This window comes from Biomphalaria glabrata, chromosome 15 (genome assembly GCF_947242115.1).
Source record: "Biomphalaria glabrata chromosome 15, xgBioGlab47.1, whole genome shotgun sequence".
Lineage (NCBI taxonomy): Eukaryota > Metazoa > Mollusca > Gastropoda > Planorbidae > Biomphalaria > Biomphalaria glabrata.
The window spans coordinates 20,374,521-20,396,776 of NC_074725.1; the positions used below are offsets into that span (position 1 = coordinate 20,374,521).

Consider the following 22,256-nt stretch of genomic DNA (forward strand, 5'->3'; position numbering starts at 1 on the left):
TAGATAGATAGATAGATAGATAGATAGATAGATAGATAGATAGATAGATAGATAGATAAAGACACGAAGCCAAACATAGCACGCAAGCATTCCATTCAGCAAGGAAGGACCCCCACACCCCACAGACCTGTCTCTTCGTGTTTCGAAACATTGCAGGATAAAACATCCCAACCGAGCTTTTGATGTGAGGCCACTCTTAAGTTCTATCAGCCTTCTCTATCACGACATCTTCCAGTACTGATAGGGCAGGGGGAGGTGCGGAGTAAAAGAAGTGCCAGATTCATATTGACCTGATTCCATCTTTGATAGGTCACCACGTTAGGTCAACAAACGGGACTCTCAGTGAGACGGGCTGGACAATATGGCTGGATTGGTGAGAATCTCTGAAGGCCAACACGAGAGTGTTAAAGAATATAGCAGAACACGCAGGAAGTGATTGTAGGCTCATCACGGAGGTATCAGGGGACTTGTGATTATGTTTTTAGAACCTCGAGGTTATTGTGCATTCAGTCGGGTACAAATATGCACACTTCTATCTTTCCAAATATGCACGTCTTTATGGGTGCACTCTCTGGCGCACTTGAGGACGGCAGAGAGCGGTGGACTAGGGTTCAATCCCAAGAGCTTTACGTTGAACATTAAAGAATCACTATAGAGAAAGAAATCACTAAAGTTAGAGAGATCACTGCAGATAAACAGATCCCTATAGTGAGAACATTACAGTTCGAGAGAACCATACAAATAGAGAAATCACAACACAGATCATTACAGATAGAATTGCAAAACAAAGCTAAATTTAGCTAAATTAATATTGTCTTATCTTGACAATTACAATACTGGCTCGATGGTTATTACGGAACATCTGACGGCCGGAAATCAACATGCCGTCTGTACTTTCTTTTAAAATTTTATTTTTCGTATCATTTTTTTCTTTTTAGATATATTATTTTAGTAATTACAAAAAAAAATGTCCAAGAAGTTTAATTACAAGATCACTGTGGCCAAACTAAACAACAGATGGAGCGAATGAATTTTATTTGACTGGGCTGAAAAGTTGCCCTAGATGAATGGTATCTTAAACCCTCAAAATTACACAGCTATCAATGTTTCCTATTTTCTTTACACCGGATGGACCAAAAACAACTAGCTATTTATAGTTATCCGCCATATACGAAAATCTCTAATAAGAAAGCAAGAAAGAGGAGCTACAATTTCGGGGGGCAGACCTGTCAATATATATGTTATATGTTGGATAAGATTAGTTCCATTAGTTCACCAATATTGTCCTGAACTCGATGTGTTACTGTTAGCCTGTACAAGTACACTTTTTGGTACAGATGTGTAGGTGTGGGTGAGGGCGTGCGTCTGCGTGTGTCGATGTGGACGAAGCCATTGTTTATAGAGGCTGACATTAATTGATCTGTGTTTACAAATGTCTTATGACAGCGGACATAAAAATTTGAAGGGGGGGGCGGCATTCAACGGGATGAGGATAGACTAACAGAGTCGTTGTCTTGATGGATACCAACGGGAGGGAGCGATGGAACGATGGTTAACGCTGCAGTGGCGGATGTAGAGGTGGGTGTGTGGATAAACGAATGTGGAAGGCTGAAATGGTATTCTGGTTTTTCTGTTTCCATAACGATTGCTCAAAATGTACTCTTCCCATAAGAAGTTCCATGTTACATCCACTTCAATATACAATTACAGATAAGAGAAAACGACAGGGTGGGGGGGGGGGGGGGGAGAACAACGAGTAAGTGAGAAACATAAAATGTTTACGAAATAGAAGGAGAGATAGTGGTGAAATAAGAGGAAAAGAGAAAGAGGGAAGAGACAGAAAGAGAGAGAGAGAGTGGAAGAGAGAAAAGGAGAGGAGGATAGAGAAAGGGAGAGACGAATAGAGAAAGAGTTGAAAAAAAAGGGGTAGAAAGAAAGTTGAGAGAGACAAGGGGGAGATGGAGAGAAGGGGTGTCAGCGAAGGAGAGAGAGATACATATATCGGGGAAGAAAGAGAGGAGAGGGGGAAAGAGAGAAAATATGAAGAGAGAGTGGAGCGGAGAGGGAGAGATATGATGAGACGGGGGGGGGGGGGAGAACGAGAGTGGATGAGAGAGGGCAAGAGAAAGAGGAGAAGAGATGAAGAGAGGAAGAATAAAGAGAGGAAGGAGAAAGAAAAAGAGAGAGGCAACAAAAAATGGGTAAGGGAAGAGAGAGAGAGAGAGTAGAGAGGTATACAACGATGTATAAATGAACACGCAATCCCTAAAAGAGCTGTACAGAAAAAAGAGAAAACAACGGAAGACTTCAGAGTGCTGAGCTATTCCAAGACAAGTGCCTGAACTCTGCCAGAAACTGGATGGCGCTAAACTGACACGAAAGAGGAGGGGAACGGAGGAGGAGGTATTTGGCTGACATACAGCACGATGACATCTGAGATAAGATCGGAGGTCGGAGGTCGCGGATTCACCCTCTACTCCAAATGCGCCGAATCAATAGCTGGGAATGAAGGCGTCGACTGAGGAAGGAGGGAGAGAGACAGGAGGGGAAGGGGGGAGAGGACGCCTGAGCACGCATAACGAAAACGTGCTCACGTCAGATCAAAGTGGTGACAGTTTCCCCCCAAGTGTTAGACTGTCAGTGTGTTTATTGGTGGATCTATACAATCTGTGTTTGTTAGTGGATCGATTGCTTGCATCTATGTCTAGTTGCTTATTGCGTATCTAGGATGATGTATCTGTGTGTGTTTGTTATCATTGTGTTTATTATTGTATTTACGCATGTGTTTTTGTCTGTCAGTTGGCACAAAACTGAAAGTCATTTAGAAAAGTGTTTTTATCTCACAAACGTGTTGGTTCATTGCTCTGTCCGGCTTGACCACCGCTACTCGCTGACTAGTTAAAGGTGAAAAGGATCAAGTTGGCTATATCTAGTCACTCAATAAACATATCTGTGTCTCTGTTCTCTGTGTCTTAGTGTCTCTGTTCTCTGTGTCTCAGTGTCTCTGTTCTCTGTGTCTCAGTGTCTGTTCTCTGTGTCTCAGTGTCTGTTCTCTGTGTCTCAGTTCTCTGTGTATGTGTATCTGTTCTCTGTGTCTCAGTGTCTGTGTCTCTGTTCTCTGTGTCTCTGTTCTCTGTGTCTTAGTGTCTCTGTTCTCTGTGTCTCTGTTCTCTATCTTAGTGTCTCTGTTCTCTGTGTCTCTGTTCTCTGTGTCTCTGTTCTCTGTGTCTCTGTGTCTTAGTGTCTCTGTTCTCTGTGTCTCTGTTCTCTGTGTCTTAGTGTCTCTGTTCTCTGTGTCTCTATTCTCTGTGTCTCTGTTCTCTGTGTCTCTGTGTCTTAGTGTCTCTGTTCTCTGTGTCTCTGTTCTCTGTGTCTCTGTTCTCTGTGTTTTAGTGTCTCTGTGTCTCTGTTCTGTGTGTCTCTTTTCTGTGTCTTAGTGTCTCTGTTCTCTGTGTCTCTGTTCTCTGTGTCTCTGTTCTGTGTTTTAGTGTCTCTGTGTCTCTGTTCTCTGTGTCTCTGTGTCTTAGTGTCTCTGTTTTCTGTGTCTCTGTTCTCTGTGTCTCTGTGTTTTAGTGTCTCTGTGTCTCTGTGTCTTTGGCTATGTATGATGCATGATATGAAGATATTTGATAGAGTTGCAGCCCACAAAAAATTTTCTAAAAGTCTAGATACCAAACTAAAACGAAAGTACAATAAAGACAAAGAAAGTCTACAATATGGAGCTATTCCAAGACAAGTGCATGATCTGTGCCAGAAACTGAACCGCGTGAAGGAGTGGTGGCACCATCTCACGCAAATAGGTCAAGAAAATGTTAGCTTTCAAACGGTCAATCAGGGTAAAAGATTATTCCGTCCTAACACAAAGCTCCTGCAGGACAAGGGTTAACACAGAGCGGGGGTTCGGAGCGTGATGATAGAAGAGCGTACCACACGGCCACGCAGCCATCCAGAAAATATAAATTTTAAGCAGAACAGAATGAAAATGTTTTGCTGGACATCAGAAATGTGCATATAATTAAAAAGTGATTTATTAATATTAACATACGTGTGACTTCTTTTGGTGTTATCGTAATAGAAAGTAACCAGCACTCTTCCCATTTTATGTATTTCAATTACGCCCAAGAGATGTCGCTATGAGCATGAGGCTTCTTGATTGGTTCTTGGTTTATTTGAAGGAACAAGAAAAGGTGAAGTTAAAGGTATTGAAAGAACGGGGAATGAGAGAGAGAGAGAGAGAGAGAAATAGAGGATGAATGAAAGACAGTCTGAGATGTCACACTACCTCTCTCTCTCTTCTCCCCCTCTCTCTGTCCCTCTCCCGCCTCTCTCTCTCTCTCTCTTATTTCTCTTTCCCTCTCACCTCTCCCTCTATCTCTTTTCTCTCTCTCTCTCTCTCTCTCTTTCATTTTGAAAATATTTTTTTATCTTATCTGTGTTGTTTTCCATCAATCTTTTAATTTTCGCATCTTTTTCTTTCCTCCTCTCTTCACCCTCCCCCCGTTTTTTTTCACCCTCTCACCCCCCCCCCGTCTCTTCTGACACATTCAAAGCCTTATAAACAATCTTCCAATATTCCCCCCCCCCCCCGCCAATTTTCACCGCCAGCCAATCTGACGATATCGCACAAAATATTGGACAAAGCAAGTGTGTGTGTGTGTGTGTGTGTGTACGTGTGTGTGTGTGTGTACGTGTGTGTGTATGATCATAAGAGGGTAGAAAGGGGGAAAAAAAGTAATTGTTTTTTTTTTGTTTTGTTTTTTCTCAATTTTTTTTTGTTTTGAAAACCAAATTGCTACTAAGCGTGGTCTTCCTTTCGTTTCCAAGGCCAGAGGAAGACCACATTTTTAACAAGTAATTTCGACATTCAGACATAACAACCCAGCAATTCAACAGTCTTCTCAATTGTAGAAGCCAAATTGGCGGTCATCTCAGTGTGTCGGGTACATCGACCTCTAGTCCACTGTACTAGTTGTGACATTGTTTGGATGACGTGGTAGATGTGGAACATTTTGATTTGTCACACAATAAAAACTGTGAGGAGAGGTGGCTGAGCGGTAAAGCGCTTGCTTCCAATCCCGGGTTCGAATCCTGGGATTTTTAATTTCGGGATCTTTGAGCGCCACCCAGCTCTAATGGGGTACCTGACATCAGTTGGGGAAAAGTAAAGGCGGTTCAACGTTGTGCTGGCCACATGACACCCTCGTTAACCGGAGGCCACAGAAACAGATGACCTTTACATCATCTGCCCTATAGACCACAAGGTCTGAAAGGGGAACTTTACTTTTTACTTTTACAGTAAAAACTAGTCCGCTTGTTTCAAGATATTTTACAACTATTTAATTTATGCTAGAAAGGTGGTATCTGTGTAGAGTTCTTTGCTAGATTCTCAAGATGGTATTCCCATGAAATACCTACAGATACCTGAGCTGTATGAAGTAACTTCATGTATAGGTACATTGTTTATGGAGAGATCATGAAATGTTTTCTTTTTCTTCTAAAGTCTATAATAGTCTATAGATCAAGGAGTATTCCTAGATCGTACAAGGGGTAACTTACCAGGAACCTTCAACCCCACCTAGGGGAATAAAAACTACGAATGCAAGTCTCCGCTGCGTTTAGTTAAACCTAAACATGGGGAAAGTCTTCGAGTGTTAACACTGTGGAACATTCACGAGCGCCTAAGGAGCACAGTACTACATCCTGTCAGAACCTGATGCCAAACAGTACTACATCCTGTCAGAACCTGATGCCAAACAGTGCTACATCCTGTCAGAACCTGATGAGAAACAGTGATACATCCTGGCAGAACCTGATGCCAAACAGTGCTACACCCTGACAGAACCTGATGCCAAACAGTGCTACATCCTGTCAGAACCTGATGCCAAACAGTGCTACATCCTGGCAGAACCTGATGCCAAACAGTGCTACATCCTGGCAGAACCTGATGCCAAACAGTGCTACAACCTGGCAGAACCTGATGCCAAACAGTGCTACATCCTGACAGAACCTGATTCCAAACAGTGCTACACCCTGACAGAACCTGATGCCAAACAGTGCTACACCCTGACAGAACCTGATGCCAAACAGTGCTACATCCTGGCAGAACCTGATGCCAAACAGTGCTACACCCTGACAGAACCTGATGCCAAACAGTGCTACATCCTGTCAGAACCTGATGCCAAACAGTGCTACATCCTGGCAGAACCTGATGCCAAACAGTGCTACATCCTGGCAGAACCTCATGCCAAACAGTGCTACAACCTGGCAGAACCTGATGCCAAACAGTGCTACATCCTGACAGAACCTGATTCCAAACAGTGCTACACCCTGACAGAACCTGATGCCAAACAGTGCTACACCCTGACAGAACCTGATGCCAAACAGTGCTACATCCTGGCAGAACCTGATGCCAAACAGTGCTACAACCTGGCAGAACATGATGCCAAACAGTGCTACATCCTGTCAGAACCTGATGCCAAACAGTGCTACAATCTGGCAGAACCTCATGCCAAACAGTGCTACATCCTGGCAGAACCTCATGCCAAACAGTGCTACAACCTGACAGAACATGATGCCAAACAGTGCTACATCCTGGCAGAGCCTGATGCCAAACAGTGCTACATCCTGGCAGAACATGATGCCAAACAGTGCTACATCCTGGCAGAACCTGATGCCAAACAGTGCTACATCCTGACAGAACCTGATGTCAAACAGTGCTACATCCTGACAGAACCTGATGTCAAACAGTGCTACATCCTGACAGAACATGATGTCAAAGGGTCAAGACAGAGTGAAGGGGGAAACACTAGATGTGGTTGACAACAAACTCTATTTAGACCTTAGTGCATGGAGGATTACCAATGATATCAACATTAGTCGTTTTACGACTAAAGGTCACCATACAATGGAACTACTTTTTTTTATATATATTTAGCGAAGATAATTATTAATTGAGAAAGGATGACCAAAAAAATGTTCATAATTGTTTCTTTTTTTTTAATTGCTTCAGGGGTTTTAATTCATTTTTTTATTCAAATATGATTACCTGGACCTATTATTTGGAAAAACGTAAAAACAAAAACAAAATGGCAATTTTTCCATTTTTCGAGTTTGTATCAGTACAGATATGTCAGTTTCTAACAATAGAGAGAAATTACGGATCGAGAGAAAAAAAAATTAGAGAGAGAATTTAGGGGAAAAGAGAGAGAGAGAGAGAGAAGCGGGAAAGATGGGTAGTAGGAGATCGAAAATAGAAGGAAGATAGGACGGGATGAAGAGAAAGAAGGAAATAGAGAGAAGGAGATAGAGAGAGAGAGAGAGTGGATGGAGTATGGATTTTGACTGTGAATGGTGTAAATTAAGTGGATTATGTCATTTAAATAAATATGAAGGCCAAGCTCTATTGTGGTTTAAGAAATATGAATAAACAAAGACAAGGAAGAGCTGTTTCTAAGAACGTAATTATCTTTCCTTCATTTCATTTTTTTAACCCTTTACTTTCTGAATCTTTTTATTTTTTTTTTTTTGTCATTCCTATGTTGAAAAACACAGTTAAGTGCTGTAAACTAGACGGCGTGGGCAGGAGTCGGGGAGAGGGAATCGGGTCCTATCGGGTGCATAATAAAAATCAATAAATCGATACCTCACCAGGAAGCTTCAATTAGACTTCAACTGACAGTGCCTAGCCGTATATTACCTCCCCCCCCCCTCTTGCCAAGATCCCAGACCTTTTTTTTTCTAATACTGTTTTTTTTCCTCATAACACTAAAGCAATACATGAGAAAGGGGGGGGGGGGGGGGGAGGTGAGTCACGTACCTGTGTCGCAGTGTCACAATGTCAAAGAGAGGAAATAGGAAGGAGACGAGATATTGGTTGATAGCGTAGAACTTATTTCCGCCAAAGTGAAAAGTCTGTCTGTCCGTCTGTCCGTCTATCTATCTCTCTTTTTATATATAAGATTTTGTATATATACATTGGATCGCTAACAACGTCTTACGACTCTCTATCTTTCTCTTTTTCTCGTTCTCTCTCTCTCTCTTCTCATTCTTTCTTCCTCTCGCTTTCTCTTACTCGCTCACTTTCTTTTTTTTTTCTCTCAATTTCTCTCTCTCGTTCTCTCTCTCTTTCTCTCTCCACCTAACAATAATCCAAACATTGAGTTCACAAGCTGTCTAGAAACTATTTCAGTCTTTATTATTAATAACGTTATTACTGTTGTTATTATTACTGTTATTTTGTACTATTACTGTTTGATTTCTGCTGCACGTGGAAAATCCGATGACCACCTCGTGACTCCAATTATTATCCCATTCGGTCAGAGAAAAAACTTTCTATTGTCGTGGGCAGACCCTTAAAATAGCTCCCTCACCCCCACCCCGACTGACAATGTCCTACTGGTTCTAATCTAAAATATTGTTAAGAAAAATTAAAATATTTTAATCTTTGGCCTATTCTGAGCGCAGTAACTCCATCTGCTGACAGTCTGTCGTCTGCTAATCCAAGACTCATTTTGCCTTCCCCTAGGGGCTCGCCCTCCGAACAAAGACAAACCGCAACCATATTTAGTTGTAACCATGGTTACATAGGCGTACCAATACAAATGAGCGGCATTGTTTTAGCCCGGAAGTAAAAAAAAATGTAAAAAGAAAAAAAAATGTCTGCCGGACCTTATCGAGAGGTCACTATTTGTTTTTTGTTTTTTGTTTTCCTTTTAAAGTTTACTTTCCTTCAACGTAAAACAGTGACGGTGCAACTGAAGGGGAAAATGATAAGTGAAGAGGTGACTATTAATCCTGTTTTCTCCCAACTCCAGATTTAAGCATTTCATACATAGTTTTTACTGAAACTGGTCCTAACGAAACAAATCTTTTAGGTAAGGAACTTCTGTTTCTTCAAGTCAGAAAACTCTCCTGTTTCATCAAGGTAGAGAACTCTTCTGTTCTATCACGTCAGGGACGTTAGCAAGTTCGTTTTAACTTTAATATATATATATTTATTTATTTTTTTTGGCCTGACCCTTTTTAATTTAGTAATTAATTGCCTGCAGGGCCGGCCTTAACCTGAGATGAACTCCAATTGATGGCAAGGCTGGAAAGATCAGTCCTCCCGTAGAGCCTTGGCGAGAAACTCTGCTGTTAGGCGTAGTGCCTTTAAGCATAATGTCAAAATTAAGATTTTGTATTAAAAAATAGATTCGTCTTTGCAAGGAGATTTGTAATCATTTCAGATTTCCAGGACTTTTTTTTTTTAATTTATTTTACAATTACATGAGATTTCCTGGAGGCCCTGGGAAATCAATAGGACGCGGAATCCCTGTTATTATATATGTTATAATAATTCAATTAAATAATTTACAACTAAAATTAGCGCGACGTCTATGAAAGTGCGAGGTCCACTGCGACCGCACAGGTTGCAGTGACCTATGTCCGGCCCTGATTGTCTGTGAGAAGATTAACTTGCTCGTAGTCTCGTCATAATCTCTCGCTTGGTGTTACCAATGAATGTTGAGCTTTACTTTCACTGACTAATTCACGAGTGTTTTAGAAAACAAACAAGGGAGGTTAATGTAGTATCTGAAACAGATCTTAATGGGCTGTCTATGATGTACTGTTAATAATACAACAACAATAATAAAACATATATTGGTGGAAACCTTGTTATTATATATGGTGGGATGCGTGGTCGAGAGGCTTAGTACGCTTAAACTTGGCTTGGCTTGGCTACCTATGACACCCGACTCGAGCAGAGTTGCGTTTACTAAAGGCAGCACGGAGAAACCTTCTCCCAGATACCCCCTTCCACAAAAAGAGATTGGACCATTGCGCTCTGCTATAAGCATGAAAGTAGCGCTATATAAAAAAAAAGCTATAAAGCTAAGTCCTTACAGTATCGTACAACCACTTGCGAAAGTTAAAAACACTAACTGTTGTTTTTTTTTTTTTGTTTCTGTATGCTTGTTGTTTTTTTAAATTGTTGAATTCCAAGAGTGAGCTACTGCTCTGGACCTACCGCGACATCTCCGCGGTAAAAAAAAAAAAGATTTATATTTGGTTAGTAAGTACGTTAAGAACTCGTTGTTTTTATAGCATGGCTTTAATGTGATTAGATTTAGGGGATACGGTACATTGCACTGAGATGACTTGACCATAAGACAAGTTATATTTATGTTTGATAGATACTTTCCATGATAGATCACACAGAATGATGAGGATGTCAGGTCTTCGGGTCATTGATCACCGACTGTTGACCCCTACTTAACCTCTTGTGTTTGTTCAAGTTCGTGTATGTGTGTGTACGTTGTGTGCCTGTGTTGGGTTGGACAAAAAACAAAAGACTGGCCAGATTGAATTCTCTAATGCTTCTTTCTCATAGCTCTTCTTTCTCTCTGATTCTCTCCGATTATCATCTCATCTCTGTCTCATTTTCTCTTATCTATCATCTCTCATTATTTCACGTCTTTCTTCTCTCTCTCTCTCTCTTTCTCTCTCTCTCTCTCTCTCTCTCAAGTCTCTTTTTATCTTTCTTTTCCATCTCATTGTCTCACGTTTTTCTTCTCTCTCGCGTCTCTTATTATCTCTCTTCTCTATCTCATTATCTAACGTCTTTCTCTCTCTCTCCCTCAAGTCTCTTTTATCTCTCTTCTCTATCTCATTATCTTACGTCTTTCTTCTCTCTCTCTTTCTCTCTCTCAAGTCTCTTTTATCTCTCTTCTCTATCTCATTATCTTACGTCTTTCTTCTCTCTCTCTTTCTCTCTCTCAAGTCTCTTTTATCTCTCTTCTCTATCTCATTATCTTACGTCTTTCTTCTCTCTCTCTTTCTCTCTCTAAAGTCTCTTTTATCTCTCTTCTCTATCTCATTATTTTACGTCTTTCTCTCTCTCTCTCTCTCAAGTCTCTTTTATCTCTCTTCTCTATCTCATTATCTAACGTCTTTCTCTCTCTCTCTCTCTCAAGTCTCTTTTATCTCTCTTCTCTGTCTCATTGTATCACGTCTTTCTTCTCTCTTTCAAGTCTCTTTTATCTCTCTTCTCTATCTCATTGTCTCACGTCTTTCTCTCTCTCTCTCTCTCTCAAGTCTCTTTTATCTCTCCTCTTTATCTACGTGTACATACTATCTTCTCTCTTTATTTCCCTTCGTCGTCTCATTTTCACTCTCATAACTCTACTCTCTGATTTTTATCTTATATTTCTTTCATCTCTCTCTCTCTATTTTTTTCTCTCTCTCTATTTTTTTTTCTCTCTCTCTTTTCTCTCTCTTCTCATTTATGTCAACAGCATGTTGAAATCAAACTAGTAAAAAGAAGCACTCATTGTCTACAAGAAGTTCCCTCCTCCTCATAGAGTGAGAAAATAAACCAAACATACATAATACGTTTCTGACAACTAAAAGCTTTGAACCTGTCACATTGTATGTGGAAGTCAGAACTTCACTTTTCAATACAGTTTATTCGTTTTCATCCCCCCCCCCCTTTTTTTCCCTTTTTCGCCCTCCTAATTGCTACAATCCGAACCAAACATTCCGCACGGCCTACTTTAGATATAGATCTAGACCTCGACCATTCTCTGTCAAAGACAGGTAAACACACCAATACGCGGGCGCACACACACACACAGTTTACTGCTACTCATACACATGTCGAAATGTCATGTGACAGGTTATAATGATCCATCTGTCAGCGAGTTTAAAACAACAACAGATGAAAAGGGCGCTGACTTCATTGTGTCTGTCACTCGACGTAAGACTGTAAGAGGCAGAAGTGGGACAAAATTAGCAAAAGTTGGGGGAGGGGGGGGGGGGGTTGAAGTAGATGATGAGACAAAATTCAGGCAATAAGTGTTACATTTGGAAGCACTAATGTTTATCTTCCCGACCAATTGATCTAAATCTTAGCAGGGAGAGTCTAATCTATAAAGGACTAAAGACTAATCTTTAAAGGACTAAAGACTAATCTATAAAGGACTAAAGACTAATCTATAAAGGACTAAAAAGTCTAATCTATAAAGGACTAAGGTCTAATCTATTAAGGACTAAAGACTAATCTATAAAGGACTAAAGTCTAATCTATAAAGGACTAAAGATTAATCTATAAAGGATTAAAGACTAATCTATAAAGGACTAAAGGCTAATCTATAAAGGACTAAAGACTAATCTATAAAGGACTAAAGAATAATCTATAAAGGACTAAAGACTAATCTATAAAGGACTAAAGTCTAATCTATAAAGGACTAAAGACTAATCTATAAAGGACTAAAAAGTCTAATCTATAAAGGACTAAGGTCTAATCTATTAAGGACTAAAGTCTAATCTATAAAGGACTAAAGACTAATCTATAAAGGACTAAAAAGTCTAATCTATAAAGGACTAAGGTCTAATCTATTAAGGACTAAAGACTAATCTATAAAGGGCTAAAGTCTAATCTATAAAGGACTAAAGATTAATCTATAAAGGACTAAAGACTAATCTATAAAGGACTAAAGGCTAATCTATAAAGGACTAAAGACTAATCTATAAAGGACTAAAGACTAATCTATAAAGGACTAAAGACTAATCTATAAAGGACTAAAGTCTAATCTATAAAGGACTAAAGACTAATCTATAAAGTACTAAAGACTAATCTATAAAGGATGCACACAGTGTTCCTAGAGGCAATACAAGCTAAAGCTCAGAGCACCCTCCCCCCCCCCCCCCACCACCACTTGGCGAAACGGGACGTTATCCCTTAATTCACATTAATTTGACTCTACATGTGTTTATGTACATTCGATTAGTCAATAGAGCAGGAGTTTTCAAGCTGTGGGTCGCGACCCCTTTGAGGGTCGAATGACGATTGGCCCGGGGTCGCCTAGGACAAATAGACATTTTTGTTTTTCATTTATCATCGGATTTTGTTTTCTTTTTGCTTTCGTGTCGCCTAGATGGTGGATACATTTCAATTTCAATGGCAGGATTTCAGGGAGTTTACTTAGATAAGGACAATTTTATATAGAATCATGAACAATTAATCAAATAACATTTAAAAAATAGGGCGGTGGCGACATATTTAATAACAATGACTTATTACCAGAGGATACAGAGGACACTTTTATTGAGTGTAACATCATTGCCTGAAGACATTTTCCCATTGGTAGTTACTTTTTAACCTTTTCTAAAAATAATTGTCATTCATGTATTAATTTATATGTTGTTGGTGCGTTTTTATTGTTTTGTTACTAATTGTTATAGACTGATACAAAATTCACAGTGTATTGTCTTGGTGTTATTACTATTTACGTATTAGTGTGTTTGCTTGTTTTAACCTTTGACCCCGACGAACGCTACCAATTGTTTGTATATTTCTATCTCTCCATCAGTTATTGTTGACCAAAGAAAACAACGTTTGACCCTAAACTATTTTCACACCACAAATACCTTTTGTTAGGGCTTGAACCCGATTGAAACTAGAACCAAGGTTCTGCCCTCCGAGGTAATTGTTCTCCCGTAATCGCTCAACAAACACTAACTGCGTGTCAAGAAACTACCCCACTATCTTTAATTAGTGAAATTGCCGACATTGTCAACTCCAGGACTCTCTCTCCCAACCAAGCTCTGCCTTTCAGGTCAATAGACTCTACCGATGGTGTCTTCTATCATCAAGCACTAAACTTATAGGCAAAATCTTTTTCTTTTTTTTTTGTGTGTGTGGCAAATGTGTTTGAACTGTAGCAAATGGGAACAGGACGAGGTGAGGAGGAGGGGGGGGGGGGGGCAAAACATTAAGAGAGAAAAAAAAAGGTACTCCATTAACAGAGCAAATGTGGTCCCCCCCCCCCCCACGAGGTCACGAGATTGCGATGAAAGGTCACCCAGTTAGCGGGACTGCGGTGTTTAATTGAGTCATTTCTTGCCATGTTTCCCCATGCTACCAAGCCGTCGTCAAACTTGCTCACAGTGGATCAATCTTGAAGACAACTTGGTCTCCTCGGCAGAAGATTGGAAGGTTCCGTAACCTCTTGAAGACAACTTGGTCTCCTCGGCAGAAGATTGGAAGGTTCCGTAACTTCCGTTACATCGGGGATATTGTTTTCAGCATAAATAAATAAAAAAAAAAGGTCTGTAATTATAAACATATTTTTTTTTCTTTCAAAAGTCTGATGCAAGACTGTTGTGATGGGGTAGACTTTAATGTCTTATAACGAAGTCAGAAAACAGATCATCACTTTTATGTCTGAGATGCTAAGGATGGATGCCTGGTCGTGCGGTATGCGCGCTGGACTCTCGTTCGGTCGTCTCAATGATCCCGGGTTCATACCTTGCTTGTCGGGAGGTCTGGACTAGGATGTCGAGTATCTCTGAAGGAACATCCGAAGCATGGACAACAAAACAGTTGACAACATTGGAGAGGGAGGGCGGGGGGTCCTATGATTAGTCCTATATCTATCTACGCATTGATTTCCAGATAAACTCTTCATGTTCAGCTAAATTATAATTCTCGGTTATTAAGATAAGCCAAAAGAGGGTGGGGGGGGGGGAATGATTGCCATAAAGTTAGCCAGATTGCAGTATTTTGGCACATTTTGTGAGCCGAAAAAAATAGAACGAATAATACACACAAACACACACACACGTTTAGGATCGAGATCCCTGTGGTGTGTTATGGGAGCACGAGAGCTTCCTATTATCTATACTATTTAGTTCGTTTACAATGTACTGTACTATAGCACTATAGTCAACAAAAACAAGAGGTAGGTCTATGTACTGGAGACGAAAGGCGGAGATATAGACAGGTGCTGCTAATAAAATGTTTGTATTACGTCACGTTTGTTCTCGCTCTCTCTCTCTCTCTCTCTCGCCCTGAGTATCTCGCTCTCTTGCAGTCTTTCCCTTTCTGCCTCCTGCCATCTTTATCTTGCTCTCTCTCTCTCACTGTCTCTCTTTTAACATGTATTTCTCTCTTCAGCCCTCTCTCTCTCTCTCGCTTCCTCTTTTTTTCTCTCTCACTCTTCCTTTTTGCCTCCCTCTCCCCACGTTCTCACTCCCCCTATCTCTCACACTCTCCCTCCTCTCTAACTCCTCTGTCTTTCTCCATCTCTCCCGCTTCTCCACCCTCTTCCAGTCCATCCCTCCTTCCTCCTCTCTTTCTCTCTCTCTCTCTTACTCCCTTTCTCTCCTTCCCTTTCTTCTCTCCCCATCTCCCTCTTCCTCTGTCCATAACAATACCTCCTTCCTACTCTTTCTCTCTCTCTTGCGCTCCCTCCCAGTCTCTCTTCCTTCTTTTCTCTCTCCTTCTCATTATCTCTCTCTTTCTCCCTCTAACCATAGATCAAATTTCAAACGATGACAAGTTCTCTGGTCAGTAGCAAATGAACACATATATTTTGTTTCTTTTCAATAAATAACTTCCCAATCTCTCCGAGTCTACATTTTTAGCGTCTTTTTTTTTTTTTTTGTCGAACTCTGTACAACATGGATTGGTCTAAAATGTCAAGCGGGATGACATCACTGTATTTAGATGACCTTTTTAAGGGCTGAGAAGAGCAATGACATTACACTAATGTGACACTGTCGATGAAAAGGGTGATTGTAATGTTAGCATGAGCAGTGGCGGCACGGTGCCTTCAGCCATCCGATTCATTTTGTATCAATCTATTCAAATAATCAATTCGATTTCAACAGATATGTCTTTGTTTAGTATCCATACTCACGTATTACTGTTGGAGTCGTTAGCTTAAATATATTTATTTATTTATATAGATGGAAGGTCGACGGATGAACGGACGGAAAGACAACCCTAACCCTAACCCTAGATAAACAGACGAAATTATATTTACAATATTAAGTTACCCTAACACTAGTATTAACCACATTAAGAGATAAGAAAAAAATAGTTATAATTACAATAGAACGAATATATTGTTGTCAAATAAGAATCACGCATTCTTCAGCTTCTAATGTGAACAAAACGAAGCATGTCAATTGTTAAATATGAAGTAAACAAACCACATCAAAAACGCTACGCAAACAAAAAGAGAGAATTAAGACCCTTTTTTATTTCTTTGAAACCGGTTTAGATTTGGTCTAGACTTCTTCGAATATCTATACCCAGCATATAAATCTGCACAGCAATTAGTGAGTGGCATGTGAAATCATGCAAGAGCAGCTCACTCCTCTCCAGAGATCGTAGGGCGTGAAATTTGTTGACGCTGTAGGATGAAGCTCCAAATCAAGGGAAGCGACAAGAATCGAAGAAAACTGTATCGACCAAAAGTAAACAAGTTTTGTTGGGTTTTTTTTTTTTTTGTGAAAGGATTTCTTTTCTGCTTGAGCGATTTGTTTGAATAAAACAGAAAGCTGTTTGTTAGTCCTCTGAGTTTCAGAAAGCTCCGCTGCCAATGATGCAAAAGATGTTGAAGAATAGATGTAGATTTATAGTAGACCTGCGCTTTCATTTCATAAAACTTCAACTTTAAATAAAACTAGTGCTAATGAAATAATTTGTGTAAAGTGTATAAAAGTGTAAATGTGCAACTGTTTGAATGTAATTGATTTCTCTCCGAAGTAAAAGCCACAACTATCTGTTGTTCAGAGATGTCTATTCCACAGTGGACGACATTTAGTGTTAGGAGTGGCCTGGGCCTGCTCAAGCCAATTATCTCTTCAAAAATACCCAGTGCAGGCTGGAGGCAATGCCTTCTTGTTGGAAATTGTGTTTCGTTTTTTTCATACGATAGAAGTTAGTCTTGTCGAAAGAGTTTGGAGATAGTAAATAGCTTTAGTCTATACTACAATAGATGAGTTTATATTTTGTGTTGTATAGAAAAAATAATAGCAAATTTAAATTATGATGATCGATAAAATGTTAATGAAACTGATTAATAATTATCAACACTCCACCCTTTTCACGTTCATCTTTGTCTGACATCACCGCCCCCTTCCGATGTCCCGCGCTTTTACACCAGAGTTGCTTATTTCTTTCAGGCCTCGATAGAGAACAACATCGGACAGATAAGTTCACTTAAGTCTGTTTTGTGTTAATTGTTTGTCTTTTTTTTTGTTTGTTTGTTTTTAGCTGATAAAGGCCTCGTGGCCTAAACATCCATTGTTTTACTTGGTCAGGCAGGGTCCTGGGTTGATACTGCTGCAATGCCAAGTCGTTCTGCGGGATGTTTGGACTAGGAAGTAAATTATCTTCAAACCCTTAAGGAACATCCGAAACACGTTCAACATTTGACAAACAAACATTTTACAAACAAACATTTTACAAACAAACATTTTACTAAGACTAAGACTGCTTTATTGATCCTTACGGAAATTTGTTGTGATTACAAGGACTCGTTTCTCATATAAAGACAACACAACAGAAAAATACACATAAATACAACAGACAACATAAAGAGTTCATTCAGCGACTACACACAGGTATCTTGGTGCATTTCATGTTCCCTGATCAATGAGTGGCGGTGATAGAGTCTGACCGAGTGAGGTACGAACGAGTTTTTGTACCGCTCCGTTCTTGTTTTGATTGACAGCAGTCGCCCACTTCGCGACGACCTGGCGTAGTTCTGATGGAGCGGGTGGCCGTTGTCTTCCAAGATTTTTTCGATTTTTCTTAGGCACGTTTGTTCAAAAAGTTCCTTTAAATGTGGTAATGTTGTGAGTGTAATTTTTGATGCTTTTTTAATGATGTTTTCTAGACGTTGCAACAGTTTAGATGAGGCGTTGCCTTGCCAACAACTTATTCCGTATGTTAGCAGATTTTGTACAGTCGCGCAGTAAAATGTCTCAAGGATCTTCTTATTTAATTTAAAACTGTTGAGTTTGTATAGAAAAAAGAGTCGCTGGGCTGTTTTCTTTGTTAGAGTTCCAAGGTGGTCTTCCCATGAAAGCTTGTTGTTGATGATATACAAACAAACATTTTACAAACAAACATTTTACAAACAAACATTTTACCATCTGTCTGAGTAAACGATGAGTTAGGAATGTATCGAGCACAGAGGCGGACTGGCTATATGGGCATTTGGGCAAAGGCCCGGTGGGCCGGTACTCAAATGGGCCTAAAGCGCCTCATGAATGCCACTATTTCAAGCATTAAACTCTTAAAGGTTTAATAATATTCTCATATATAAGGGGCTATATGAGCGTCACGCTAGAAACATCTATTACAGACTACTAATTTAATCTCACACATTTAAAAAAAAATAATGTAATAGCTTACATCCGAAGTTCGTCATTTTAGGGCCTACAAACATTGCGAATAAAAAGCAACTTTAGGCCTATGTTGTAACACGGCTACTATGTGTGGTCAACCGTGACACACGGTCAAGTGTTGGAGACCTGGGAGTTAGGGGACTTGCGAGAAGTCAGGAGTGTGTTGTAAACAAGAAGAAGGAAGTCATCTAGTGGAGTTGGTTATCTGTAGAGAATGTTAGCCTTGTATATATGTTATGTTGAAATGCTTTACAATTAAAAGGCACTTTATACTTAAATGGACTTGTTTCTTCACAGCCTATATATTTCTTTTAAAGATAAAGAGCATGCATACAGTTATCGATACGTCATTAAAAAAAAAATAACATAATGATTTTGAGAACCTATAATAGGAGGCCCATCATATGATATACAATTTATGGGTTGTACTGTATAGAAATGCCTGGGCCGATTTTGACATCCAGTCCGTCCCTGATCGAGCAGGTAAAAACAAAATCGATTTTCATACATTGGAGCGCACCTAAATAAAATCAAGTCTGATCTAAAATCGCCTTTCAACAAAACTTTACAGAAAAAGTAAACATAGCAACAATTTTCGGACAATGACAAATTATGCGCACCACTTCCCGATGTGTTCTAGCTATCTCCCTGTTTGTCTATTCGACCAATCAAAGTTGCTTAGTGGTTTTTTAGAAGTACCAATCACTATAGCCAGATATCGCCAATCGTTCATATTACACTGGTGTCGATTACCCCGACCTGTTTTGTAAACATGATAAATTGCTATGGCATGGAACGACACGATTACTTTATCCGCCAGCGCTTAAAAAAATATGGGTAATCGATACCCGCAGTCGCATCGAGTCAGCGAGCAGACGACACTTTAAAAAAAAACGAGTAAGGGAGATAATTTAAATTAGTGGAGGAAAAAAAATGTAAGAGTTGAAGTCCACCTTGTCCATTGGTAAGAATAAACATACTGATTACCTTCTCTCTCTCTCTCTCTCTCTCTCTCTCTCTCTGTCTCTCTCTCTTTCTCCCTGTCCTTCACTCTGTTCATCTCTCTGTCTTTCTCTCCCTCTTTTTCTAGCTCTGTTTCTCCCCCTGTTTTTCGCTCTTTCTCCTCTCGTCGTCTCTCCCTCACTCTCACTTTCTCTCTTCCTCTTTCTACCTTCCTATTATCTTTCAGGTAACTCTCTCTCTCTCTATCTCTCTCTCTCTCACACGCACTTACAATACATTTTTCTTCAATTTAATATGGATCTATCTTGTATTGTCCTTTATCTCTTGGCGAGTTGAGGCTTCCGAAACCAGGCAGCGATTTGGTCAAAAGAAGCTCCACACACTTTACATGCCTACCAAGTACCAATGAGAATGTGGCGTTTGGTTGTATGTGAGAGCGTGCTAATACCATTTTACCCTCTTTGAAAAAAAAAGGGGGGAGGGAGGGCACTCAGACCAGTTTTGGAATTCTCGAAAGAAAAATTAGGAAATGTGGAAAACGCCTTTGTTTTTAAACTAAAATCCTCGAGAAAACGAAACTATGTTGCTCTAGTCAGATCTGTCCTCCGACAAAATGAACGACGCATACCAAGAGATGCAATAACATGGAGACCAATACGAGGAAAGCGCAAACAGGGACGTCCTCGTATAACTTGGCGCCACACTTTCATGGAGGACCTCAGAACAGTAGACACCAGGTGGGAAGAGGCTTCAGACATTGCCAGTGACAGATTTCTTTGGAGACAGCTTCTCGCCAGTGCTCCGAACGGCGCGGGAGGATCTAAGTCTAAGTAAGAAAAGTGAAAGAAAAGAAAGAAACAGAGGTCTGGTTTGACAGATATAAGTATTTTTTTTTTCAAAAGAAAGAAACAAAGAAAGTAAGAAATAGAAAAGGAAGAAGTAGAAGCCTGCTCTCGCTGCAAACATATAATGTTTATTTGTTGCCAAAAAAGATAGAAACAAACAAAATAAATAAGAAAGGAAAGAAATAGAACGTAACAAAAGCCTGTTGTTACTGCAAGCATTTAATGTTTTGTTGCTACCAAAAAGTAAAAAACAACAAAATAAATAGAAAGATAGAAAGAAAAAAAATCTACTCTCGCTGCAATCATTAAATGACTTGCAGAAAAAAAAAAGAAAAACAAAAAGGAAAAAAAGAGAGAGAGAGAGAGAGAAAGGAAGAAAGAATCCAACTCTCGCTGAAAGCATACAGATCTAATGTTTGGTTACAGTGAAAACAAGAATGGCGTATGTCCAGAAAAAAAAAACTCCAAACTCCAATGAAGAGAGATCCTTCAGATCATCAAGGGACAAAAAAAGACTAGATAGAAACGAAAACAAACAGTACGTCTGCTGAATTCTAACCACCAATGTTCACCTGACGCGTCACACCAGGTCGTTCAATTAAGCGTGACCTGACGGAAGCCAAAATGTTACCGTGTCATGCAAGCTCACGTCTGCCCGGAATCCGTTCGGTGGCTCCGGCTGTAATTGAAACATGACCTATCGCGGTTTAGTTCTCGGCCCCTGGGACAACTAACAAACAGCTCATATCAGTAATGTGGAACCAATGGGGTGATGGGGTGAGAGGGGGTAGAGGTCATGCCGACCAGTAGTAACAATGGAGATAATGGAGTGAGTCCGCGGTGTCAACGCCGAGAGACCGATGGGCGATTTTCACGCTTTTGTTTGTCGCTATCAAGTTCGATTACTGTTTCTTTTAACCGAACTCTTGATTCATCCCTTCTGGGAATACAAGCGCTATTAATGGTAAGAAGATCGATACCGTCCACTGGTGGTAGCCCACTTGGGAGGTTAAGGTCAAAGGAAAGGAGGGAAAAAAATATCAAAAGATGAAAACATTAAAGGATTTAAGATACGATCGGGAATATGTTGTCGTGGCGCGTGTCCCATGGGGCGCGACACTCCACTCTCCGTGGCGATTCGCTATCTTTCACAATCGACTTGTTGATGTGAATAGATTTGTTTAGGGATCGATTCTCACATCATTCATCCATTTATTTTTTTTTTAAAGCATCACCGTATGGGAGAACTCTTTACAACTTATGTACGAAAAGAAAACACGTGACCAATTCGGATTTGCATAATTACAGGAGAAGACAAAAACCTTTGACGCAAATCGGTAAACAGTTTGATCAAAGAATTTTATGGCTGTTGGTCATGTTGGAAGCAGGAGTCTCTCTTTCTAGTGAGTTCTTTTTAAAAGTGAAAAGGAGATCTTGGATGGTAGAAGTCTTGACTAAATCCTTATACATTCTTATTTCTAAACTGGACATTCCATGAATGCTTATCAATTATAGAGATATTTATAGAGTAAGGAGAAGCTTTGATATTCACACACAAATATTAGTTGCACAGGTACAGATTGGAATTTCCCTATAATACCAGAAAGAAGAAACGCGCCAAGAAAGCAGCGGGATATTTGCACATTTATTTTTTTTATTTGGGATCATAGACTTATATATACTTAGACTACTCTAGACTGGACATTGAGATTTTTTAGCACTACAAAAAATGTCGTGAAAATTTTTTAGAAAGTTGGATCAAGGCGTTGTTTTGTAAAGTAGTTAAAAGTAGTTTAGTTGTTGTTTTTTCAACCCTAACCTACGTAACATATAATTTAATTTTTAGATCTAAATAAGAGTAATCTCGTCTCATAATTATTATTTTGCAATTTTAAGATACATAATCAAGAAATATCTAGGTAATCAATCTATTTAAATGTACATAAGATGATTTAAATCAACATGAATTATTTCGATCTAGGATTTTTGAAACATTATCTCAATGGAAACAAACAGGAAATGGATTTGTTTCAAATATTTAAGTGGATATCCGAGAAATGATTTTGCATTATTACTAAACTTTGAAAACTAAAGATCATTACTTTTCTACATAGACATAAATAAATATAGACTGGCCGATTAAAGAGTTTTATGAAACGAAAATTTGTGAATTGCAATTTTGTGTATTTTATTATACAGCATTTATGAGCAGTATAAAAGTTAGGTATTCATATCTATTTCAGCCATAACCTATATAAGTAT

The 22,256-nt window shown here is 39.5% G+C and overlaps 2 protein-coding genes across 4 annotated transcripts in view; one reads left to right on the plus strand and one right to left on the minus strand.

Annotated features, from left to right (window-relative positions):
• LOC106071704 (uncharacterized) overlaps positions 1–22,256 on the minus strand; it is a 212,782-nt gene that overhangs the window by 168,205 nt on the left and 22,321 nt on the right. The gene's annotated exons all lie outside the window — the stretch shown is intronic.
• LOC129923181 (uncharacterized) lies at positions 4,140–6,819 on the plus strand. The gene is made up of 3 exons (XM_056013106.1): positions 4,140–4,199; positions 5,370–5,451; positions 5,807–6,819. Exons 1-3 carry the CDS (start codon positions 4,140–4,142, stop codon positions 6,817–6,819), a joined length of 1,155 nt encoding a protein of 384 aa, XP_055869081.1.

Excerpts from the sequence above, each read along its gene's own strand:
- LOC129923181 (XM_056013106.1), top strand. The coding sequence starts at position 4,140 with ATGAGGCTTCTTGATTGGTTCTTGGTTTATTTGAAGGAACAAGAAAAG. Across the intron at positions 4,200-5,369 it reads AAGAAAAGGTGAAGTTAAAG|AGTTCTTTGCTAGATTCTCA; the intron begins GTATTGAAAGAA and ends GTATCTGTGTAG. Across the intron at positions 5,452-5,806 it reads TGAAGTAACTTCATGTATAG|AACCTGATGCCAAACAGTGC; the intron begins GTACATTGTTTA and ends ACATCCTGGCAG.